The sequence below is a fragment of the Solanum pennellii genome, chromosome 2, assembly GCF_001406875.1.
Source record: "Solanum pennellii chromosome 2, SPENNV200".
Classification (NCBI taxonomy): Eukaryota; Viridiplantae; Streptophyta; class Magnoliopsida; order Solanales; family Solanaceae; genus Solanum; species Solanum pennellii.
The window spans coordinates 51196597-51219405 of NC_028638.1; the positions used below are offsets into that span (position 1 = coordinate 51196597).

At 30.8% G+C, this 22809-nt stretch overlaps 2 protein-coding genes across 2 annotated transcripts; one reads left to right on the plus strand and one right to left on the minus strand.

The window, feature by feature from the left end:
- Positions 1 to 9868: 9868 nt before the first annotated feature.
- Positions 9869 to 10458, plus strand: LOC107010669 (auxin-responsive protein SAUR50). Its single transcript, XM_015209960.2, has one exon. The coding sequence runs from the start codon at positions 9901 to 9903 to the stop codon at positions 10207 to 10209; it is 309 nt and encodes a 102-aa protein (XP_015065446.1). The 5' UTR covers positions 9869 to 9900; the 3' UTR covers positions 10210 to 10458.
- Positions 10459 to 14927: 4469 nt separating this feature from the next.
- LOC107009065 (small nuclear ribonucleoprotein SmD3b-like) lies at positions 14928 to 19188 on the minus strand. Its single transcript, XM_015208328.2, has 5 exons — positions 18914 to 19188; positions 16087 to 16139; positions 15948 to 16014; positions 15818 to 15874; positions 14928 to 15323 (listed from the first exon to the last, which is right to left on the minus strand). Exons 1-5 carry the CDS (start codon positions 19070 to 19072, stop codon positions 15261 to 15263), a joined length of 399 nt encoding a protein of 132 aa, XP_015063814.1. The 5' UTR covers positions 19073 to 19188; the 3' UTR covers positions 14928 to 15260.
- Between the last annotated feature and the right edge of the window lie 3621 nt (positions 19189 to 22809).

A 22809-nucleotide genomic window follows, 5' to 3' on the forward strand; every position in this document is an offset into this window, starting at 1 on the left:
CAGTGACAGGTTTTACGCAAAGGTATGCTCATCACATTATTGCTTTTCATGCTTTAATAGTTTCTACTTTTTTGGTTGGTGCTACTCTTCACGTCAGTAGTTATGCGACAGGTCTTCTCAATTTTAACATGGTCTTTCCATAGTTCATGTCTCAGTTACTATGCTCTTATTGTTTCTGGTATCTGTGTGGGGTTGCTGTGTGAAATCTAGCACATGTACTTGCAGTTAGCTGTTTCTTTTGGCTTTATATGTGATACCATGCACTTGGATAAGTCCTTTTGACTATTATTTTTCTATAATGCGCTTCATTTAACTTTGCGCCGTCAACTATTTGCAAAGAGAAGCCTGGATGTGATAAATTCTCTTCTTCTTTTTTTCTTACTAATGGTGTTGAATAAAGCATGCATATATGTTTTCTGGTTGAAGTTGAAAATATTACTATCATTATTTTTGTTATGACAGCCATTTGACATTCTTTAGCATCAATTGTAGAGCAGATCTTTAGCTGTTGAGTGTTGCCTCTTTTTTATCTGGTAATGAATGGAAGCCTAGTAGAACTTTTCCTCCCATATTGTACTCTGTCCTGGTATTTAACCAGTTAACCTTGACTCAACTTGATCCTTAGAATCTTCTTGTTGCTGGTCTGGTAGGGTATTTGACCTATATACAAGAAGGTAAACTAATTAGCAATAGCAGTACCTTCTCTCAAGTACCTTTTCAGTTTTGGCGGCATGAGTTCTCTATTAAATATATGATTAGCTAGTGAGAAAATAAGCAGCCCTACTAAATATTATACAAGACCCACTATATCATTGTTGTTCCACAAGGCTTCAAGCTTGAAGCAATAGTCAGAGCGTGACAGTCAATTTGGAATATTATATTATAGACCTATTTGAGCATATCTACAAAATAAAAAATCATCATTATAGCAATAATTTGGTGGGCTTGTGGTTGGACCCATGTTGTTCCTTTTTTCATAACCAAAGCTTGGAGAAAGGAAGAAATAAGAGTGTCTTATGGAGAATGTGGTCAAAATCCGTAATAGTTAAATTATAACAACCAAATTAATGCAAGAGAATGTGCTCAAAATCCATAATAGAGTCAAACTATAACAACCAAGTTTATTATTTTCATGCATAAGGATCTTAGTGGCAGAGGTGATGCTTGGAGCAGTTGCTTTTGAACATGTTCCAGTTGAAGAACGTGGTCAAAATTCGTATCAGAGTTTCAACTTTGGACTATAACAATCAAATTGATTACTAATTTCATGCACAAGGGTCTTAGTGGCAGAGGTGTGATTCTTGGAATTGCCGTTTCTGAGAATGTTTCAATTCAGAAATGCGTGATTTGTTTGTAGGGATTTAGAACCCAATTCCTCCATAAAGTCTCTAATCCAAAGGGTGTAGAATTTTTCATATCAATACCTTTTCTTATTGAAGGGGGCTTCGGAAATAACAAAGGAAGGGCAACCACATGTTTAAACCATAATATTTTTCTTTCAATTTGTAATTTGAATGAGATTGGTTTTCGAGCTCAAGCCCCTTGTATAGGTTGGATTGTAGTGTGCATTCTCATATCACTTAAGATTTCCTTGAGTTTCAAATAGGGTTGGGGGGTGGGTACATGAAAATTTTCAACTTATTTTACTATGCTCAATTTATGTATTCCTCTATAATGGGCTGTCTAGTTTCACTTGTTCATTTGAGATCACTGTGCAATTTCTTTAAACTAGTAATTTGTGCGGTTCCCTTAAAATTCAGTAGAAATTAGGCAAAAGAATTCACATGTTCTGGTGTTCGTTATTTGCAAATTGTACTACACAGGACAAATTAAGTTTATGATTACCATAGAAATTGAGAACTCGGATGTGTTAGCAGCCTCCGTTTTGTTTCAACTTGAAAGCAAGAGTAACATGGCTTCACATGCTAATTCAAGTATTATGTTGTCACTTGTCACTAGGGATGTACATAGAAAATGCTATTTGTTTCTTGTGTTATTATTAACTTTGATGGTCCTTTGCCTTCAGTCAGCAGAGTGTTATGTTGTCCATTCTTCATTCATAATAGAACCCACCCCAATGATCAGCCATTCTTGACCTATATTCCCCTTTTTACATCGACATAAAGAGATGTTGGGTATATAAGCAAACACGTTTTAAACTCTAGTAATGAGTTTTAAAACCATGTTCGGGGTCTTAAATAGTATGACTAGTGGATTGGGTTGTTACATATTCTGGACCCTGAATCTTCATTTGTTTCTACTACCTATATTAGTTTTATTTCTAACTAATTTCTTAACATAGGCATGGGATGGGATGATTTATTTCTCTTGAATGTTGGAAAACTAATACTGACAAATTTTAAAGGCAGCTTTTGGGCCTCAGCACATGTGAAGGACTGAGAGCATGAAAATTATCATAACCTGTCACCAGAATAGAAGACTTAATAATAGTTGTGCTCTTTTTATAATTTCAGAATACATGTCTGCTTTGTCATTTTTCTCATTTATATCTTTTGGGTAGACATTAGCAGTACGTCAGTTTCTGTATTTATTTGCTTATGATGTTGATACCAAGCTTCAAGCAGGGTCACATGGTAGGTTTTATGATGTTGAGACATTTCATTTTCTCCTTACCGCCAAACAACAAATGATGCTTTCAAAGGACTGAATGAACCACTACAATGACGTGTCTTAGCGGTCAATCAAGTGACAAAGTCAAAAACTATGAGAAGATATTAGGACCGAGGTGAAATTCAATAGTTTTGATTCAAAACCTTATTTGTGTTCACTAAATAAGTATAAATAATTTATTAAAATCAAATAAACAAATGTAGCTATAATTTAGAGTTTATAAACTTAAAATCATGAATCTAAAATCTTATGCATTCGATAAAAGGTATCAAATGAAATAGAAGACTGGCTGATCATCACCATTATTAAAATAATAAACAGACAAAAGGCTGAATCGACCAGAAAACTGGCTTTTCTTTTGAATGTGAGAAGTCTATATTATAAGTTGAAACATGACATTTTCTTTAGAATAAGGTTATCATGTCGAAAGAGGAGAGGCTCAAGGGGGTTATTTGGCATTTTGAAATTCCTAATAGTTCTATTAATTCATAGATATGCAATTTTGTTTTTTAATACTTCAAACTATAGTGTTTGGACAAAGATTAAAAATGTGTTGAAGCACTTTTTTAAAATCAATAATAATCTAAGTTTAGCGTATACGTTATAATCTATAAGCCCATCAAAACACGCTTTAAAGTCACTGCATCAATACACGACATGTAGCTAGAATAGACAAGTCTATATTTAAATTTAAACATATCACAGCTATATGGTTCCTATTCTAAGAGGGACCAGAGTGATAAGGTTATAGTGAAATTCCTTGGGCACACGAAGATGTAAATAGAGAAGAGTGAAGGTCGCATGTGAGGAGACATATTGAAAATATGATTGAACAACTGAGTTTCTCGTCAATAACTTTTAACTTTAAAAGGCCATGGATATCGATAATTCAACGATAGGGTAAGTAAGAGAACACCAAGTTGGTTCACATCACCTCACAAGTTGGAAAAAGTTTAGGCTTAAATCTATATCAAAGTTAAAAGTTGTAGTACGTTAGTTTGAAAAGTCATTCTCATTCACTCTAAGTGCTTTTACCTTTTGTACATCCTTTAATTTGTGTCCCCAAAGTGAACATTTGAATTATCACGTTAAAAAAATGATAAAAATAAAATAAAAATTAAGCCTATATAAAAAATTTAAAAGTATAGGGTATCATTAGGATGAGGAATATTTTCTTTTTGTTCTGCAACTTAAGTGACATACACGTGGATAACAAAACGAATATTCTCGATATGTAATCTAAGGTTTTGAAAATTATAATTAAGATTCATTCTTATACTTTGGCGGAATTTGATATAATTTAACTAAACTCTATGCATGTGAGCTCTTTGTGCATATTTCTATGGTCTGACGAGGCTTACTTTTATCTTATAGTTTTCATGTAACTAAAACTATAAACTCAATTAACGACTTCAATCCTTTTGAAACCATTGAGTATGACCTAGGGCCATGAATGGGAGTGACATTTAAGAGAAAGTGCTGTCATTTACTAATTTTTTATATAAAAAAAATTGATGATTGATGTCCTTGGTTGTAGGGTGATTTCTGACTATCTAACGTGGTGGTCCAATACTTGTTACATATGAAATTATACATCTATCGTTTTTATAAGTTGAAATATGATTCTAATTGGCAAAAACAGGTTCGTTATGGTTGTGTACAAATACTTTTCAATGTTGAAAATCATAAGTCTCAATAATGCATAAGAATTATCACTATTTGAGTTCTCAAGTTTTGTGGTTTCTTATTCCATTGTTCTCAATAAAATCATGTTTACTTGGTGATGATGTTAGCTACTAGCTAATTAAGCATCGGAACACAAACTCATTCTATTTACTTAATATAAACCACATGTTTTAATCAATTATCTGAATTTGTATATCTTTAAATTATGTTTATAAATTCAATTGAATAATTTTAAAAGTAAAGTAAATTTATCGTATTGATAGACTAGTTGACCTCGAAAGATATAGTGTATATTTATAACTCTTCTTTATTTAAATGTTGTGGTGTTGACTTCTCTTTAATCCAACACCATTGGCAATGTCAACCCATATTCTAGCTAATATTGTTAAACCTAAAACATTATTTCTTCGTTGATTATTAGGGACACGTGCCGGTGCCAAATGAATATACGATGTTAATGTGAGTACTATCTGAATAATGTATTGAGTTTGACTTTTTGAACACTTATAAAATTCATTTACCAACTAAAATAAATATAATATAAAGAATAATTAGAATATACTCATGGGAAAGGGAGTATCATTTCGTATGAGAGATACGATCACTTAATTTTCTTCAAGAAGGAGAAACACAGGGCTAAACAAAATCTAATAGAAAATTTTGATTAATAGTTTGGTTTGAGTTGATTTCGTATTAAAGAAAAATAAATTTAACTTCATTTAATTGTTTTGATTTTAACTTTAAAAAGTCAACTAGAAACTAAATTAATCTGACATCATATTTATAATTTTTTTTTATTCTATACGCAAAAATATCTACTTTCATATAATTTATAAATATTTCTTAATACTTTTTCATAATTTTATATTTTAACATATTATTCAAGTTGATTTAGAATTTTGAATAGTCTAATAAATGATATATTCATCGATATTATTAATTCTGACAAAGCTCAAATCAATCTAATCAATATTACTGTTAACGGAAAAAGTCAACTCAATACTAAGTATAACAATAATATTGAATATTTATTCTTAGTTATATATTGATTTAAATAATTAAAAAAACATTGTACCTAATTTTAGTTTTCTTTTATGTTTAGTCATATGGCATGATTTACAACCTTAAAATAATGATCATTTTTATTTTGACTTATTTATTGACAATGTTTATTTTATGTAACTTCATTATTATTTTTTTGAATATTTTAGTATCATCACTTATATCATATTTTGTAATGTTTTCTTAAAAAACACTTTAAATAATTATATTTTGGTAAGACTAAAGAAATATTTAAAAATACAAGTTAATTATATGTTTGTATGAATATTTTATTAGGAAAACTCAAAAACCGTAAAACCCAAAAATCTCCGAGGTTGAAAACCTGAATTTTATTAGTTTAGTTTGATATACAGATTTCAAAATCCTACATAAATAATTTGATTTGACATTTAAAAATTTTAAATTAACTCGATCCATGCACACCCCTAAACATATGACACCTTTGTATAAAGCATAATAGAAATTTTAAAAAAGTGAGGTGGTATTATACATGCATATTGACATTTAAAAAATGTGTAATTGTTTTGTATACCAAGAATAAAGAATGTATATTTAGCTAATTTAATCGAAAAAATAGAATTTGAATTTAAAAAATAAGGCAAACATATATATATATATGGCAATATTTAAATATAATGATTACTATAAATATTTCAATATTTTATTTTATACATAATATATTTCTTACAAAATACTATTACATACGCAACCTAAATATGATGATTATAGAGAGATAATTTTACAAAGAGTGGTACTTATATAATGAAAATAAGTTGTACAGTAAAATATAACATGAAAAATCAATTTTGAAACAAAATCAATTTATCATAAGAAACTATTGATAAAGCGAAATTTGATTGTATTTGGATCATTTAATTTGGTTACGTGGGAAAAAGTCAATATATTTTTAATGTCGAATCAGGATCAACTGGGACAGAAATAAAGCATTGAGTCGAACTTCTCTTTGATGTTAATGTAATAGCTAGGGGTGTACATGACTGCGTTGGTTCGAATTTTTCAAATATCAACCCAAATCATTTATATCAGATTTTTGAATGTATAAACCAAACCAAACCATAAAATTCGGATTTTTCAATTTCGGGTTTTATCAGATTTTTTTGGATTTTCGGGTTCCTCCGATAAAATATTCATAAAAATATATAATTTACTTGTACTTCAAATATTTCTTTAGTCCTAATGCAACTATCTAATTTATTTCTCAAGAAAATAACAAAAAATATGATATAATTAGTAACACTAAAATATCCAAAAAATAATAATAATAATAATAAAATCGCGTAAAACAAATATTACAAATTAATAAGTCATAATGAAATTGATCATAATTTAAAATATTTCTTCTACTTCGTTAATTAAAGATTAACAGCAATTTTTAAGTAATAACATTGACATATCTAATAAAATCCTATAAATAAGATCTCAAGAAGATAAAATGTACACAAATATAATCATTATTACCTCAATAACAATTTTTAAACATTGAAGTATTTATTTTTTTATATACATTAGTGTTACTTTCTTCCTTTTGACTAAAAATATTTTTTTTTAAATGTGAAATAAATTCTTTTATTAATGGAAACAATTCAAAAATACATCTTATCCCTTATATAGAAATTAGCAAAACGCGGGTTCTTAAGTATAGTGACAAATCATTCTAGCGTATTTAATAATCTTTACAAGTACCTAAACACTCGATAATTTCACAGAAAATGAAAATGACATATTTTGATTTATGCCGTTACACAAATGATATGAAAAGAAAATATTACTTGTTAGAAATTTGCAATACTCCAATATTTTTAAGCATAAACCATTGGCTTGGATATTAAAGTCACAAGAGTTCCACTTAAAAAGATTTTTTACAAGCCTCTTAAAGAAACATTAATTAAGAAACAATTTTAAATTATTTTACCTTTTATTAGTATAGATGAATAATATGTAAAAATAGGTCTTACGCTTAACTCACACTCCAAAAGGTAGCTCTAAGGGAGGAGGATTATCCAAGCGAGTCTACCCATTTCATTAACCACCGATGTGGGACTTTGTGCTTAGCATCTGTCATGTGAAGTTAGGTCTTAGGCCTAACTCACACCCCTAAGCTAGCTCTAAGGGAGGAGAATTGTCCAAGCGAGTCCACCTATTTCATTAACCACCGATGTGGGACTTTGTGCTTAGCATCTATCATGTGAAGTTAGGTCTTAGGCCTAACTCACACCCCTAAGCTAGCTCTAAGGGAGGAGAATTGTCCAAGCGAGTCCACCTATTTCATTAACCACCGATGTGGGACTTTGTGCTTAGCATCTATCATGTGAAGTTAGGTCTTAGGCCTAACTCACACCCCTAAGCTAGCTCTAAGGGAGGAGAATTGTCCAAGCGAGTCCACCTATTTCATTAACCACCGATGTGGGACTTTGTGCTTAGCATCTATCATGTGAAGTTAGGTCTTAGGCCTAACTCACACCCCTAAGCTAGCTCTAAGGGAGGAGAATTGTCCAAGCGAGTCCACCTATTTCATTAACCACCGATGTGGGACTTTGTGCTTAGCATCTATCATGTGAAATAAGGTCTTAGGCCTAACTCACACTCCACAAGCTAGCTCTAAGGGAGGAGAATTGTCCAAGCCTTATAAAGAGTCCACCCATTTCATTAACCACTGATATGAAACTTCTGTCATTCTTTAACATAATCATACATGTCATCGTCAGTAACAATAACTATTAATGATAAATTAAGAATAAATAACTAATTTTGTTTAGAACTTTTAAAACTATAAATAATATGTAATAACTATCTTTAGAAATGAGGAAATAATAATTATAGCTACATCTTTTGACTTTAAGTGCAACAAATTTGAATCACTTAAAGTGGCTTCGACATTTTATCAGTTATAATTCTTACTCCTTGCAATTCTTTTAATGTTGTCCACTTCTTCAAAGTGGCCATTTTTAGCAGAACTTGACTACTATTCATAATTCGAAGCCCCCAGTATTTGACTTTACAGCCATGCATATACATTTTTAAAAAAATATATATAATGTCAACATTATTGTATTGTTTAATTAAGATGACGTTAATTTACAACTAATTAACGATGTCTCCTCAATTTTCTGCTTAAAAGTTCCTGATCATGAGTAAATTACATTTCATTTAACATGTGTGTGTGAAATCACGTTGGCACAAGTAATATAATGTTTCACAAAATAATAAAAGTAACTTTTATGGATAATAATATACATATTAGTAAAGAGTGTTAAAATATTTACTGACATTGTTATTGATTATCATTAAATTAAATATCGTTATAACTTAAAGCGACATTTCACAAAAGAGTATTGATTGCTAAATTCGGTTGCGTATATGTTCATTAGCAAGTCATATTGGATATTAGCCTAAGCCAGTTCATTTAAAGTTAGGGTCCATTTGGTGTGCATTAATATTAGCTCTAATTGGTCTGTAAAGTAGTTATCATAATACATAGAAAATTATATTTGTATTTGGTTTGTTTGAGATAATCATGACAAAGGAAAAGGATATTTATCAGTTTGATTTATACGAATCATAAAAGAAATAGCTATATTGATCGGGTTATTTACTAGGTGACCTTGTTTTATACTCTCTCTGTTTCTTTTTACTAGTCCACTTTTGAATTAGTATATCTATTAAGAAAATAATTAATGACGTAGTGAGTTTATCATTTTACCCCTACTAATTATGTAGTGGATGAAAAGTTCTACACTTTGCAAAGTAATTTGTCATTTAATTGTGGTTATAATAGATAAAAAAAATTATCCTTTCTTAATTTGTCAAAATGTACAAGTAATTAGGGACAACTATAAAAAAAATGGACAAGTAATTAGGGACGGAGGTAGTATCTCTTTCACTTTGGTAAAATTTTAAGTTTAACAAGTTTTGACTCACGAGCAATATTTTTGATATTTATGGACAAGTGAGAATCAGAAGTTCAAAATAACTCTTTCAAGGTCATTGGGTGTAATTTCCTAAAATTAACTTGTTCAATGATTTATACAATTTGTCTGTCATTAACCCTACTTAAATACAAAAGTAATTGACCCCATAGTACTAGTGAATTTCCAATAAATATAACTCGGGATAGATAACATGAGTAATTTTATCATCGTGAGTTTACCTGTACAATTCATAATTTTAGTACAACATAATATTATCTTGATGGATAAATATCTAATCTATAAGTATGTCATGATAAAGTTTAGTGATACAAAATTATGTATGTATTGATCCAGGCTAGATTGTTTAGTATAATGTGTTTTAAGTAGGGTAGAGAAGACCCTCAATGTCCTCGTACAAACGTACCCATAATAAAACTATCCCTCAGTTTGTTTGTCCCCACTCCCTCCACATGCCTTTGTTTTTTTTTTCATTTTTCAACTCATACTCCCTCCATAAATACTCCTTTTTTCCTCTCTTTTTTTTCATCACACATCCAAAATATTAATAATTTCTCTTTCTAAAACAAAAAAAATGGGTCTAAAGAAAACAAGTAGCAGCAAACAACAAACAGCAGCTTTGAAACAAATGATCAAAAGATGTTCTAGTTTTGGAAAAAATGAGAATAATGGTTTCCCTCATGATGTTCCAAAAGGACATTTTGTTGTTTACGTTGGAGAAAATAGAAGTAGATATATAATACCTATTTCTTGGTTAACATATCCTCAATTTCAAAATTTGCTTCAAAGAGCTGAAGAAGAATTTGGATTTAGTCATGAGATGGGCATTACTATTCCTTGTCATGAACATGATTTTTGTTCACTTATTTCAATGTTTAGATGAAACAACAAAATATAATCTTCCTTTTTTCTTTTTTTTCCCTCTCTCTCTATTATATCATGCTATTATAAAGTACTAAATAGGCTTTATTTCACTGACAAAAGGATATTCCCATATATTATAAACTCTTTTTGAGTTTGTATATTTGGTTTTAATTTTCATCTACTTTATTGTTGTTAGTTTCATCAGTGGTGTGGATTCTGCACCCGTGGAAATTAAATCTCTTGTTTCTATTGTTATATATTATACAAATTCAATACTATCAATTTATCTGCTTTCCTTTTTATTTTCAAAGCAATTATATCTCAACGATTAATTATATACATCGACAATTATAAATAATATAGTAATAAAACCTTAAAGCTTACACAAATAGATCGACAATTTATTTAATTTATAATATCTTTTATATAGTTTTTAAATATAATTAATGTGATAATTGTATGTTTGATTTAACTGCATTTCTAAGAGTATAAATGACGAAATATTTAGATATTAATCAATGGTTCAATTTATATTTTTATTTTTTAATTAATTTTTTTTTGTCAAACATGTCCTGTATGGTTTTGCACATATATTTTACCAACAACTAAGTAATTTGACTCCCTAGATATAAATATTAACATGCATGTGCATTTTCTTTTACAAACTTAACGTGTTAATTTACTTTAAAATTTAAAAAAAAAAATTAAGTGAAATCGTGCCAAGGTAGCGTTTTACTTTAAAATTAAAAAAAAAATAAAAAAAAAAGTAAAATCGCTGCCAAGGCAGTGATTTACTTCAAAAAATAATAAAAAAAGTTTTTTTAAGTAACATCGCTGCACAATCATCGATTTATAATTTTTTTTAAAAATATCATTTACCAAATCGCTCCTTGGCAGCGACGATTTGTTAAAAAAATTTAAAAAATAAATTTTACAAATCACTGCTACCGCAGCGATTTACCTTAACGGCACCACCTAAATCACTACATCACCAGTAATTTTACTATTTTGGTTTAAAAGTTTTTTCATTTACCCTTTTGGAAATTTTGTAATACTTTTTACCCGTTAAGCTCGGACTCATGATTTGATAGTATGCGATTTTATTTTATATATTTATTACAGATTATAAAACTTTAAACTCTTAATTACTAGTACAATATATATCTTATGTTTGATTTTTAGTACAAGGAGAACTATCAAGAATAGTTTCTAGAAAAAAACTAGAAAATTTTCCAATGGAAATTTTGGGTTAACTTTCATCTTCTAACGCGTTTACTACTATTCCGCTACTAACGTTTTGCTAATGTGTCACAATCAAGGTGTCACATTATTTTGAAAAAGAAAAAAAATTGAAACTCTTTCAAAATTCTAATTATGTGTCACCTTTTAATTTTCTTGTATTCTCCTCCCTTAAATTTAATTATATTATATTTTATATTGGCTAATGTTCGTTAAGAGTTGTATTATTTCTATATGTTTACTACTCTGCCAAAATTCCAAATTTAATTCCTTGACTAAGGATATATATTATTCTTATTAATTTATTGTTACTTTCTCTTAGAAAAAGAAAAAGGTTTCAATCCTTGTATTAATTATTATCAAGAATAATATTAATTAGTTTCAATAATATAATCAATAAAGGTTTTGATATGATAATGTGATAATTTAACAAAGACACATCCTCTTAAAGCACATGGTTGTAGGACCAGACCGGTATGAGCATATTCCTATAGGTCTATAACTAATCAATCAATTTAATTAATAATACTTTAGAATTGTAATATGAAAAATTAAATATATAATTTTTGTCCAAATACTAAGTTTGTTTACTTTTATATTGGGATGCATGAGTCAGTTGAAGACAAAGTGAGATTAAAAGGGAGACATGTGAACAGTTTAATTAACAAAATAGGTAATTATATCTCACATCATCTTTTATCATCAAAAGTAAGATTTATTAAAAAAAAAATAAGTTAAAGTTGTTCTAATGAGTGAGCTAATACTTTTAGTTCCTTAGATTCTTAGGTTAGATTTTTGTCTATTTGGTTTTTCTGTTGTAATTATCTGATGAAATGGAATCCATCATGTGTAATGCATTATCGATACTTAATTAAGTAATAAATACCATTGCTCATTAATTGTTTGTTATAAATTATACAAGAAATTGTCAGCAGTTATGTAATTTGTGTTTTGGTTGCATTCCTATTTTGCCTTTATCATTCTCCTCCAAAAATGAAAACACTTGTTCTTTCATTTTAATTCATTTGTTTACTTTTTGTTTGACGAGAAGTTAAAAGAAGTAAAAAAAGTTTTAGATTAATGATACGAGAAATATAGCAACATATCCTTTAATCTTGTGTCCGAAAAAGAAAAGAGACAATTCTTTGTAAAAGGACAAAAAAAAAGTAAGGAAAACGAATTGAAATAAAGGAGTACCAATAACAATAATAATGTGATTTAAAAGCTGGAGCTTTTGTTAGTTTATTAAGTTTGATGATTACACATTTCCAAAGCATATTATGAGTCTAACTCAACATCATAAGTTAGCTCAACGGGTAAGAGTTGTCCAAAAACCTCACTAATATGCACTACAACAAAAATGATTATTAGTGAAAATTAATTTTTAATTGCCGTTAAATATGTACTTTTGACGGCAATTGACACTCTTTATATATATCCCTAAAACCTTTAGCGACATTGATTCTAATGCCACTTAACTAATGTCGGTAAAGACTATAACATTCTTTATTAATGTCAATATTTAATACGGCTAAAAATTGTTTTTGTTGTAGTGATGGACTCAACACCCCCCGAACACCCATGACTAAGCATTTAAAACGTGAACAATATAAAATTTGAATCCAACATCAAATAAATAATAAACTGAAATACACCTGACTCTTCGCCGTGGAAATAGATATGGACATCGAGCAAACACCTTAACTCAAAAGGTGAAAGACTATATGTCTAAGACTAAAATCATATAAAGAGGCCAAAAGATTTTGATTTGTTTTTGTTTTTGGTTTACCTTCTCAAAAAAAGGTTTGGATTTTGGAAAAACAATCTTTCTGTTGTATATAAAATTATTCATTATTGTTTTTGTTTTCTTGAATCTACATTTATGATATAGAATTTTTGGAATTAATGAAAAAAGACTTGCGGTAACAAGAAGAGCACCTAGTAATGGTAAGCTTAAAATTGATTGAGTCCACAATCTAAGACATACAATTTCCTCATATAGAGTATAACAAAATGGTGACTTATCAAAAACACAATACTTTGAGACATCATTTAAAGTCGGTGTCCCAATATGTACCTACCCAAATATGCATTCATGTTCAACTGGGGTACTCTTCTGCTACATTTTATGCCATTACCAGAAGACATGAACGAGGACAAATTCAGTACCACCGTACACACAAGAGTAAACAATTTTTAATTGGCTAGCATTTAATATGATGAGGAGACAATCAACATCAAATGTTGCACCTCAGATATCACAAGCCACAGAAAAGAAAAAAAAGTTTGATTAAATTTGCAAAGACAAAGCAAATGTTAATGGACCCTTTAACCAGTTTGTTAAACTAGTGTTCAAAGTATTGTTGTAGCCATCAGACATGCATTAAAATTATGGTCTATACTTTTTTGTTTATGGCTGAAACTGTTCAAAGGTTCAATAAATAACTTACTAGTCACTGTCTTAAGTGTTTGCATATTCCTTTAAAAAGTGGAAAAGAAGAACAAATTGAACCTCATAATCATTGGTCTACACTTGTTCAATTTATATCTCTTTTCCTCACCTCATTGGTAGTTTACAAAAGCCCTCTCCAGCTTTCCACCACACAATTTGAATCACACCTGCCTACCCAATATCTTTTGTCAACCTCCCTACTCAAATTTCCTCTTATGTTCCCACCGTCGTATGTATTTTACTTATACTTTGTTCCCTTTCTTCTTATAAGCATCTAACTATACGGGGAGTTCAACCTCAAACATTCCACCAACTATCTGCTACCTAACACTAGCAATAGATACCGAATAACGTATTGTCTCTATTGTAATTTAAGTCCTGATCCGTTCCGCATCATTGACTATTAGCTCACACTTTTGAATGCAGTAATACGACCATATGTGAATAATGACACAGCAAGTATATCATAATATATTGAAAATTCTAGAATCATCTGCTTGAAATGTATTAGACTATTATCTGCAAATAACAAAGACCATTTCAAAATAACATTTCTACACAGTAATGCATGGCAATTCTGCAGGTGAAATTTTACTTCCCTAATCAAACCGGTAAAACTAAAATTTAGAAATAAACGGATTATGGAATGTGCAACGTGAATTTTGGGGCATAACTTTCTGGTTTGTCCGTTCAGTTACAACTTTCTTGCTAATTATTGTTCTAGTAATCTAAACCCCTTTCGGGAAGTAGGTGCACTAGCTTATTCACTTATTCTGCTCCTAATTAGAGTACTGCACTACTAGCAAGTATAAAATGTTTAGCCTCCTTGTGATTCTAAATGAACAGCAGAAACTCTTGATCCCAGAACTTGAGATGCAGATGTAATGAATCGATAACTAACCAAATATATGTTTTTGATTGTAATTAAGACTCATTACCTCACCTCAAAAAGAAACAAGAAAAAGAATGGCACTTTCAAAACTCTTCAGGTTAGCTTAACAATGCAAAAGTAGGCTTCTGAAGTGCAATAGATAGTATACGGATCCTTCAACAAGCAAAAATAAAAAACCTGAAGAAAACATGCCTTACCAAGTAAACAGAGTATTCCTTTTGTGAGCTCAAAAGGCCCACATCAAGCATTAAAAAGACAGGCGCAATGACATACTTGGGGCACCCAGGGTGATAGTGAAGAGGCAATTTGAAAAGCACTCATATTCCAGCCTTCTCTAGTCGTATGTGAAAAAGGTTAAGTTACAAAGTAGATGAATATGACTCAGACTATTAGACCAAGGGACCAACCTTAGGAATCTACTCGAACATTCTTACACTGAATTTTTACGATTGCTAAACCAGATAAAATAAAATCCTGCATCAAGCAATCATCTTCTTACAGGTGGCACAGTACCCCGACCAGGTGGTGCTCCACGACCAGCAGCCTGAGCCTGCAAGCAAGGTGTTTACAATCAGGTGTATTTCTCCAATAGAAGAATTGTAAGACTTGGCTAAGCATATTTATGATTAATTCCTTATATACCGCCTCCGCCTCCCCCGAATAACAACCCTCCAACCCTTTCCCCCATAACAAAAAGAAAGCCAAATAAAAGCGCTGGGAGAAATCTAGGCAATATAGGTATGTTGAAATGAGGAATGGATGGAAAGAGTAAAAGTCAAAGGGTTAACACTTCTTAAAATTGCCCCTATAACTAGCAAAAAAAAAAAAATTCAAGGTAAAAATAGAAGGAAAGGTAAAACAATCAGATAACGTAAAGTTCCCTCTCCCCTCCTCTTCTCTAAACCAAAGTAAAGTTGGCATCGCCCCCTCGAATCATAACTGCAATGAGCTTGAGGTCTACGAGTACCAGATGAGGTAAACTTAGAAGTTGACTTCAAATACAAAAGTGCAACTATGAACAGTGACAACTGAAGAAGCACTCACTTTAGCTCGCATAGCAATAGCACGTCCCCGACCAACACCAAGTGATGTACCTTTTCCCTTCAAAAATGAAAATAATCATAAGCAAAGCCCTTGAAAGAGCAGTGACAATTTAGAGAAAGTGAGGAAGAACCTTGATTCTTGCTTCTAGCCGCTTGAACATGGGAGCATTCTTAAGCATATCAGGAATTATCATGAACCTGGCGGAAATCAATGTTCAGATATGATCTTACCAGCAATAGCACAGTATACAAAAAAAGTTAACCATGTACCTGACTTTGCTGCCTCGAATGAAAACATGCTCTAGTTGCGACACTCTCCCATCCTGCAGAGATCAATATCAGCAATGTAAAAGAGACTTTTAATTCTAGTTAATCCAGCTTCTCACTTCCTTCATCGACTCACCAAAATATGCCTAGAAGTGTGATTTTTAGTTATTACCACAAAATTCAGCATTTGCTAAAAATTAAGATAGTTATTTAGATAGTTTTATGTGCTTTATTTAATTTTTATATACAATTTTGTATATTGATGCATTTTCTTTTCAGACATGTCTTTCTCCTTTTACTAAAGAAGAACAATTGTTATAAGAATCAAGGATAGGCACAGCAGTAGGTAAAACTCACTTTTTCCTACTTTTCATAATTTATAGGCAACACTGCATACACCTACCCAAGCAAAAGAAACAAGTGAGGAACCAAAAGAAGGCATACAGTTGAAAAAATATAAACGTGGAGCTCATTATCAGATAGCACATTATAGTTACAAGGCAAAATGCCACAAACTCTAAATCTCTACTGAACTCCCAGCATCTTGATATGACATCAGTAGGCCCAAAATTAGGAAGAACAAACTTGAAAGATAAAGGTTTCCTAAATTGGAAAGATTTCCTATCTCCGTTCTTTAGAAAGTTGAAGTCCTCCTTAAAATCTCTAGTTTTCATCTTCTTGTTACTTCCTTTTTATTTAAAATGAGGTAATGAATTGCATCGAAGGCATCAAGGAGATGCAAAATTTACAGAACAATACTAAAGAAAAGACAATGTTAGCTCTATTACAAAAGGTCTAACCTAAAGTTAAGGAGCTAACAAAGTTCAAAAACATATCAGAGAAGTTACACTGGAAATGTTGCTCCAGCTGCAGAGACATGTTAAGACTCTTGCTTTTAGCTTGAAGCTTGAGTAAGAGTGCCTTCAAAGCATCTTCTCCTTATTTTTTGGAGGAATTTAGCTCAACACTAGAAATGACAAGACATTGCTCCAATAACTGGAACTAGCTTTTCCATTAACATGAAGCAGATTTCTCAAGAACACGATAGAATAAAAATAACCCACGAAAGTGATTGGGGATGACATTCCTTATTAAGGACAAGTAAATGAAAAGCACCTAATTTGCACACAATGTGCACTAGTCAGCCAAACTAGTTGGTTTTTTCTTAAGCAGTGATGAATTTTCTAAGGCCATGTGAAGATGGTGGGACTTGCTCCAGCTCTCATCTTTTTTATGGTAAGGTAAATGTTAACCAGTCAAGAAAAACAAAAGATCTTTCATTTTCAGTTGAAAGAAATTTCATAAACTCTTCAATTTCCATTGAAAGGAAAAAATAGAAAAAGAAAGGTCCGCTGGTCATTTATTCTATCCATGAGCAAGGCCTCAAAATGGGTCATCATGGCAGGAAAACTCGGACTTTTCCATTATCAATGTTTGATATGCCTAGTTGTGCCAATTTTTCTAATTGACAATACAAATTTTATGCCTAGAAGAAATTTGAATGTAGTTATGATGTCATCGAGACCTTCACATATTGATGGGAGACAGAAGGAGGTAGAGAAACAAGCGAGATAAAACATGTGTTATTCTGCCAACCTCATGAATGAACAATATAGCGTTTGTTCTGGTAATTAGGAGAAGCAAGAAAAACAACACTTGGCTTTTATGGGCTTTGTCCCAAGGAATCACAATATATTCCCCTTCCTTCAAGAATTGCCAGAAAAGCGCACCTGTTTTATATGGTTGAATGAGGCTTTCTATAGTTTCCCCCTTATTCGAAAAGCAAGGAAGCGCAAACTCTTGGTAACTTGAACTTCAAAAACTTTCTTTTTTCTACAGGTTTTCAAATGCTTTATGCTATCTTAACAACATTGGAGAAGAGATGCTCTAAATCTTTGTTTTTGGGCTACACATCTATGAATTCAACACCATATTTGCTTTTCAAGGTTGAGATGCGACAAAAGTAACTCAAAATCAGCCAAAAACACACCAAAAAAAAATGGCAAGGTCCATGGTGCTTGAAGTGAAAAGGCGATAAGTGAAGCACACAATTTATGAAAGATTAAGAAATACTATGTAAGCAAATTTCAACTGAATAACTAATATTAGCATCATATAACAATAATGTTAATTTAAGCCTAATCCTCAAAGTTGAGATTAAGAGAGTGAACCGCTTCTCATCGGAATCACATTGTGCATCACCGTGTGGACCACACACTTCTCTTAAATGTATGGCCTTCACCAATGAAGCAATAATCCCTTGTTTTACATTTGTTCATCGCTTCTAAGTGACGAATCAACAGACTTTAAATAAATCTATTCAAAAGGTAAAATTATCGAGTTAACATAAGTGTTTCTAAGTGATAAAAAATAGGCTTTGTTACTATACATGAATAAACAGGACTTGATATTTACGAATTTTAGGAGAAGATTGAAATAATAGAGGCCATAATTTTGAAATTAAAAGTCAATATATGATATGTTTCAGAGCAATCCCAGTCTAGAAATGCCTAACCAAGATAAACGAATCCAGTAGCAAATTCAAAGAAATCAAGCTACTCAGGTGATCAAGAACTTCCTACTTCGAGCAATGTGAATAAGCATATCTTCACATGGAGTGTTTACACTCTACTGGTAAAATGTGGAACAAGTGGTAAGTGGATAAAACTCAGTAAAAATGAACATGTCATTCTGTGTACTACTCCTCCACTTTGGAAGTTAAATAACTAGGGTTTAGGGTTTAAGAAACAGAAAAAGAAAGCACAGATAATGACGCTTTAACAATATCAGGAAAATCCCATAAGAAACCAGAAGGATAAGTAAAGCGTACTTTGGCAGTGTAAGTGATGCTCTCGAGTTGGCAATTCCAGTTATCCTCGCACTCCACCATACTTCCTCTGTACAGCTCTCCACTCTTCATCTCTACCGTCACTATATGCCCTGTCGCTTCATGTAGAAGCTTCACCGGTATGCCCAAGCTCCGACTCATGGCTGATTTCTCCCGCTTTCCTTACTTCTCAGTAAACCTAACGTTGCTGGTTAGTGACCAGTGGGGAGTGCAGCTTCTTCTACTTTGACAGAGTCTAAACAAATGCTTAACCACAATGATCAAACGGTTCTTAGGGCAAATTCTTGCTGGTTATTGGCCGGTGGATCAATTCTGATCCAACGGTTCTTCTTCACCCGTGTTATATGATGGGTATTGGGTTGGCTTTTCTTTTACAGCAAGTACTTTTTTTCTTTGGGAATTTAACTTCACTACCAAAATTTCACGAGACTTTGCAATTGAGTCATCAAATTATTTCTAAAGTTTCTTATAACATCCCGGAGAAGTATAAGGATTAGACTGAATATATTGTTATATAATGTTAAGTGGAAATATGAGAGAATGAAAGTGAAAATTTGTCTCCAAATTGGACTTAAAAAGCTTAAAAGGATAAGGATTTGCAAAAAACGAATTGACCAATAAATTAAATTAAAAAAAATATTATTTATTTGTTGGTATTAGGTTAAATAGATTTTAATGGTTTTATAAAATTAAAAAATCGATTATCGGTTCGATTTGTTTTAGTATTGAGTTATTGGGTAAAGTCATAACTCAATAAGATTGTTGTAATTTACAATTTTTACCTTTATACAAATATTAAATATTAAACTTAGTACCTTACTGGTTATTATCTTTATTTTCTAGCCTTCAGTTCACTCTCACAATGATTTTGAATTCAAAAAAAACACATTATACAAAACGTTTAACCCCAAAATAAGAACTGTATTCCTCTTAATTTTTCTTTGTATTTAACTTAGAGAAAAGACATAAAGTGACACCTAAAGTTGTTTTGAATTTTCAAAAAGACATCTAAACTACGCACCCCTAAACAATTCTGGATTGATATTATCACATCACTTTTTGTCCACATGGCATGGAGAGTGTATGCACTCTCTTAAAGAGCGTGAACAAACTAAAAAAACGAATATAATTTATTTTTACAAGTATTTTGCTATAAAATACATTTTCTTGTTTTTTCTTATTATTTAAACTTTTTCTCCTTGTTATTTTTTTCTTTTTCTTTCTTCCTTCTTCTTCAAAAATTCATTTTAATCTTCATTGAAGCTTCTCACTTTAAATGTCACTTTTTACAACAACTCTATATCCCTCCTTTTTACTGCTATTAATTTAACTCTCTTCAATTTTAAAATTATATCTAAATAGTTTATTACATTTTAATAATTTGATTAATCCATTAGATTTCAAGATGATTAATAGGTATTATTTTAATTTTTTTTTTAATCCAAATTTCAATTAAAGTTTTTTCAATTTCCTGAGAATTATGATTATTTCAAAATTATCATTTCTAGTGTTGAAGTTTATAAAAATGAAATGAATTAGTGACATGATTAGGTAGTATCATATAGTTTTTTTTATCCGATTTGAATTAAGTTCTTTCAATTTTTGGAGAATTAATTGATTTTTTTAAAATTATGATTTCTAATTTTGAATTTATATGAAAATGAGTAATTGATGATACTTCAAAATTTTAAATTTTCTTAGAAAAATAACTAATTTTGTTATCAATATTTAGTGAAGTCTAAATAATAACATAAATTCTATAAAGAATTTGATCGGAGAAGAAGAAGAAGAAAAAGAACAGAAAAAAAATGAGAGTGAGATTTTATTTGACATGAGGGCTGGGAGGTGAAGAAAAAAAATGGAGGAATGAATTACTTGAAAGTGAAAGATGGAAGATGAAATGAATTTAAGATACATCAAAATTAAAATTCAAAAAGTAAGAGAGAGAAATAAAGAAAAAAAAAGGCAAAACTTAAATGAAAAAAATAATTAAATTTACACGTGTCATGTTATGATTGGTGTGTGAACACACTTGCTTCTGAAAATTTGGGGCTGATCGAAAAATGGTATAATAATATATGTTCAAAATTGTTTAGTGGGGTAATATGACAGTTAGGTAGTTAAGGTGTCTTTTTGAAAATTCAAGACAATTTCAATTGTGACTTTACGTCTTTTCTCTTTAACTTATATGATTCTTTTCATGTTAGATATTATTATGGAGCTGATGATACATAAAATCAAACCAAATAGACGAATAGACAAGAAGATATCTCACAATTTTAGAAAGTTATCATAATTAGTAAATTCTAATCTCAATTTTATGTATGTGGAGAATTATTTATGTTAAATCTCATAAATCACGATATTAAAAATTATAAATATCATAATAAAAAGGGAAAATTGTATATAATAGCAAATATTAATTCAAATTAAATGCTATGAATATACTTTGACTCAATTGTACCCTATAGCAAACTATAGCTATTTTCGCCACTCTCCTTGTTGAAATCTCGCTCGCCACTCTCGTTTGGTGGCAGTCTCGCTCGCCTCTCTCGCTTTTTATACAAACACAAATGAATAAAATGTGTTTGTATTTGTATAGAGCTAAAGGAAATTATATAAATACATATATTTCCCTTCTCCTCTCTCCCCTCTACCAGATCTCGCTCGCCACTCCCCCTAATTTCGCTCGCCACCCTCGCCTCTCTCGCTTATACAAACAGAAGCGAAGTGTATAAATTGTGTTTTTGTTAGTACAAAGCGAGAGAAAATTGTTTTTACACATGAAAATACATATATTTTCGTCCTTTATTACACGTATAATTATACAATAATGTACTCTCCTACCCAGATTCTTTTGTCTTTCTCACTTTCTCGTTTTATACATGTTCAAATTATATATAATTTCTCTCTTTCTCGTTTTATACAATTCGTTTCATACAATTCGCTTCAATTGTATATGTATAACAAATTATACATATATATATGTTTGTTAAGGAGCGCAATTATGCAAATTTTGCTATAGCATACAAATATGAATTTTGTGTTTGCTATATGTGAAAGTTAAATTGTATATAATAGCAAACTATTAATTCAAATTAAATGCTATAAATATACTTTGATTTAATTGTACCCTACAAACTATAGCTATTTTCGCCACTCTCCTTGGTGGAATCTCGCCTGCCACTCTCGTTTGGTGGCAGTCTCGCTCGCCTCTCTCGCTTTTTATACAAACACAAATGAATAAAAATGCGCTTGTGTTTGTATAAAACGAAAGAAAATTGTATAAATATATATATATTTCCGTTCCTCTCTCTCCCCTCTACCAGATCTCGCTCGCCACTCTCTCTAATTTCGCTCGCCACCCTCGCTTCTCTTGCTTATACAAACAGAAACGAAGTATATATATTGTGTTTCTGTTAGTACAAAACGAGAAAGAATTGTTTATACACATGAAAATACATATATTTTCGTCCTATATTACACGTATAATTATACAATAATGTACTCTCCTACCCAGTTTCTTTTGTCTTTCTGTCTTTCTCGTTTTATACATGTTCAAATTGTATATAATTTCTCTCTTTCTTGTTTTATACAATTCATTTTATACAATTCGCTTCAATTGTATATGTATAACAAATGATACATATATATATTTGCTATAGAGCGCAATTATGCAAATTTTGCTATAGCATACAAATATGAATTTTGTGTTTGCTATATGTGAAAGTTAAATTGTATATAATAGCAAACTATTAATCCAACTAAATGCTATAAATATACTTTGATTTAATTGTACCCTATAGCAAACTATAGCTATTTTCGCCACTCTCCTTGGTGGAATCTCGCCCGCCACTCTCGTTTGGTGGCAGTCTCGC

Bases quoted from the DNA above. Each gene is read 5' to 3' on its own strand.
- LOC107010669 (XM_015209960.2), top strand. From the start codon at position 9,901: ATGGGTCTAAAGAAAACAAGTAGCAGCAAACAACAAACAGCAGCTTTG.
- LOC107009065 (XM_015208328.2), bottom strand. From the start codon at position 19,072: ATGAGTCGGAGCTTGGGCATACCGGTGAAGCTTCTACATGAAGCGACA. The intron at 16,140-18,913 runs GTACGCTTTACT...TGATCTCTGCAG, and splicing joins GCATCACTTACACTGCCAAA to GATGGGAGAGTGTCGCAACT. The intron at 15,324-15,817 runs GTGAGTGCTTCT...CCTTGCTTGCAG, and splicing joins CTATTGCTATGCGAGCTAAA to GCTCAGGCTGCTGGTCGTGG.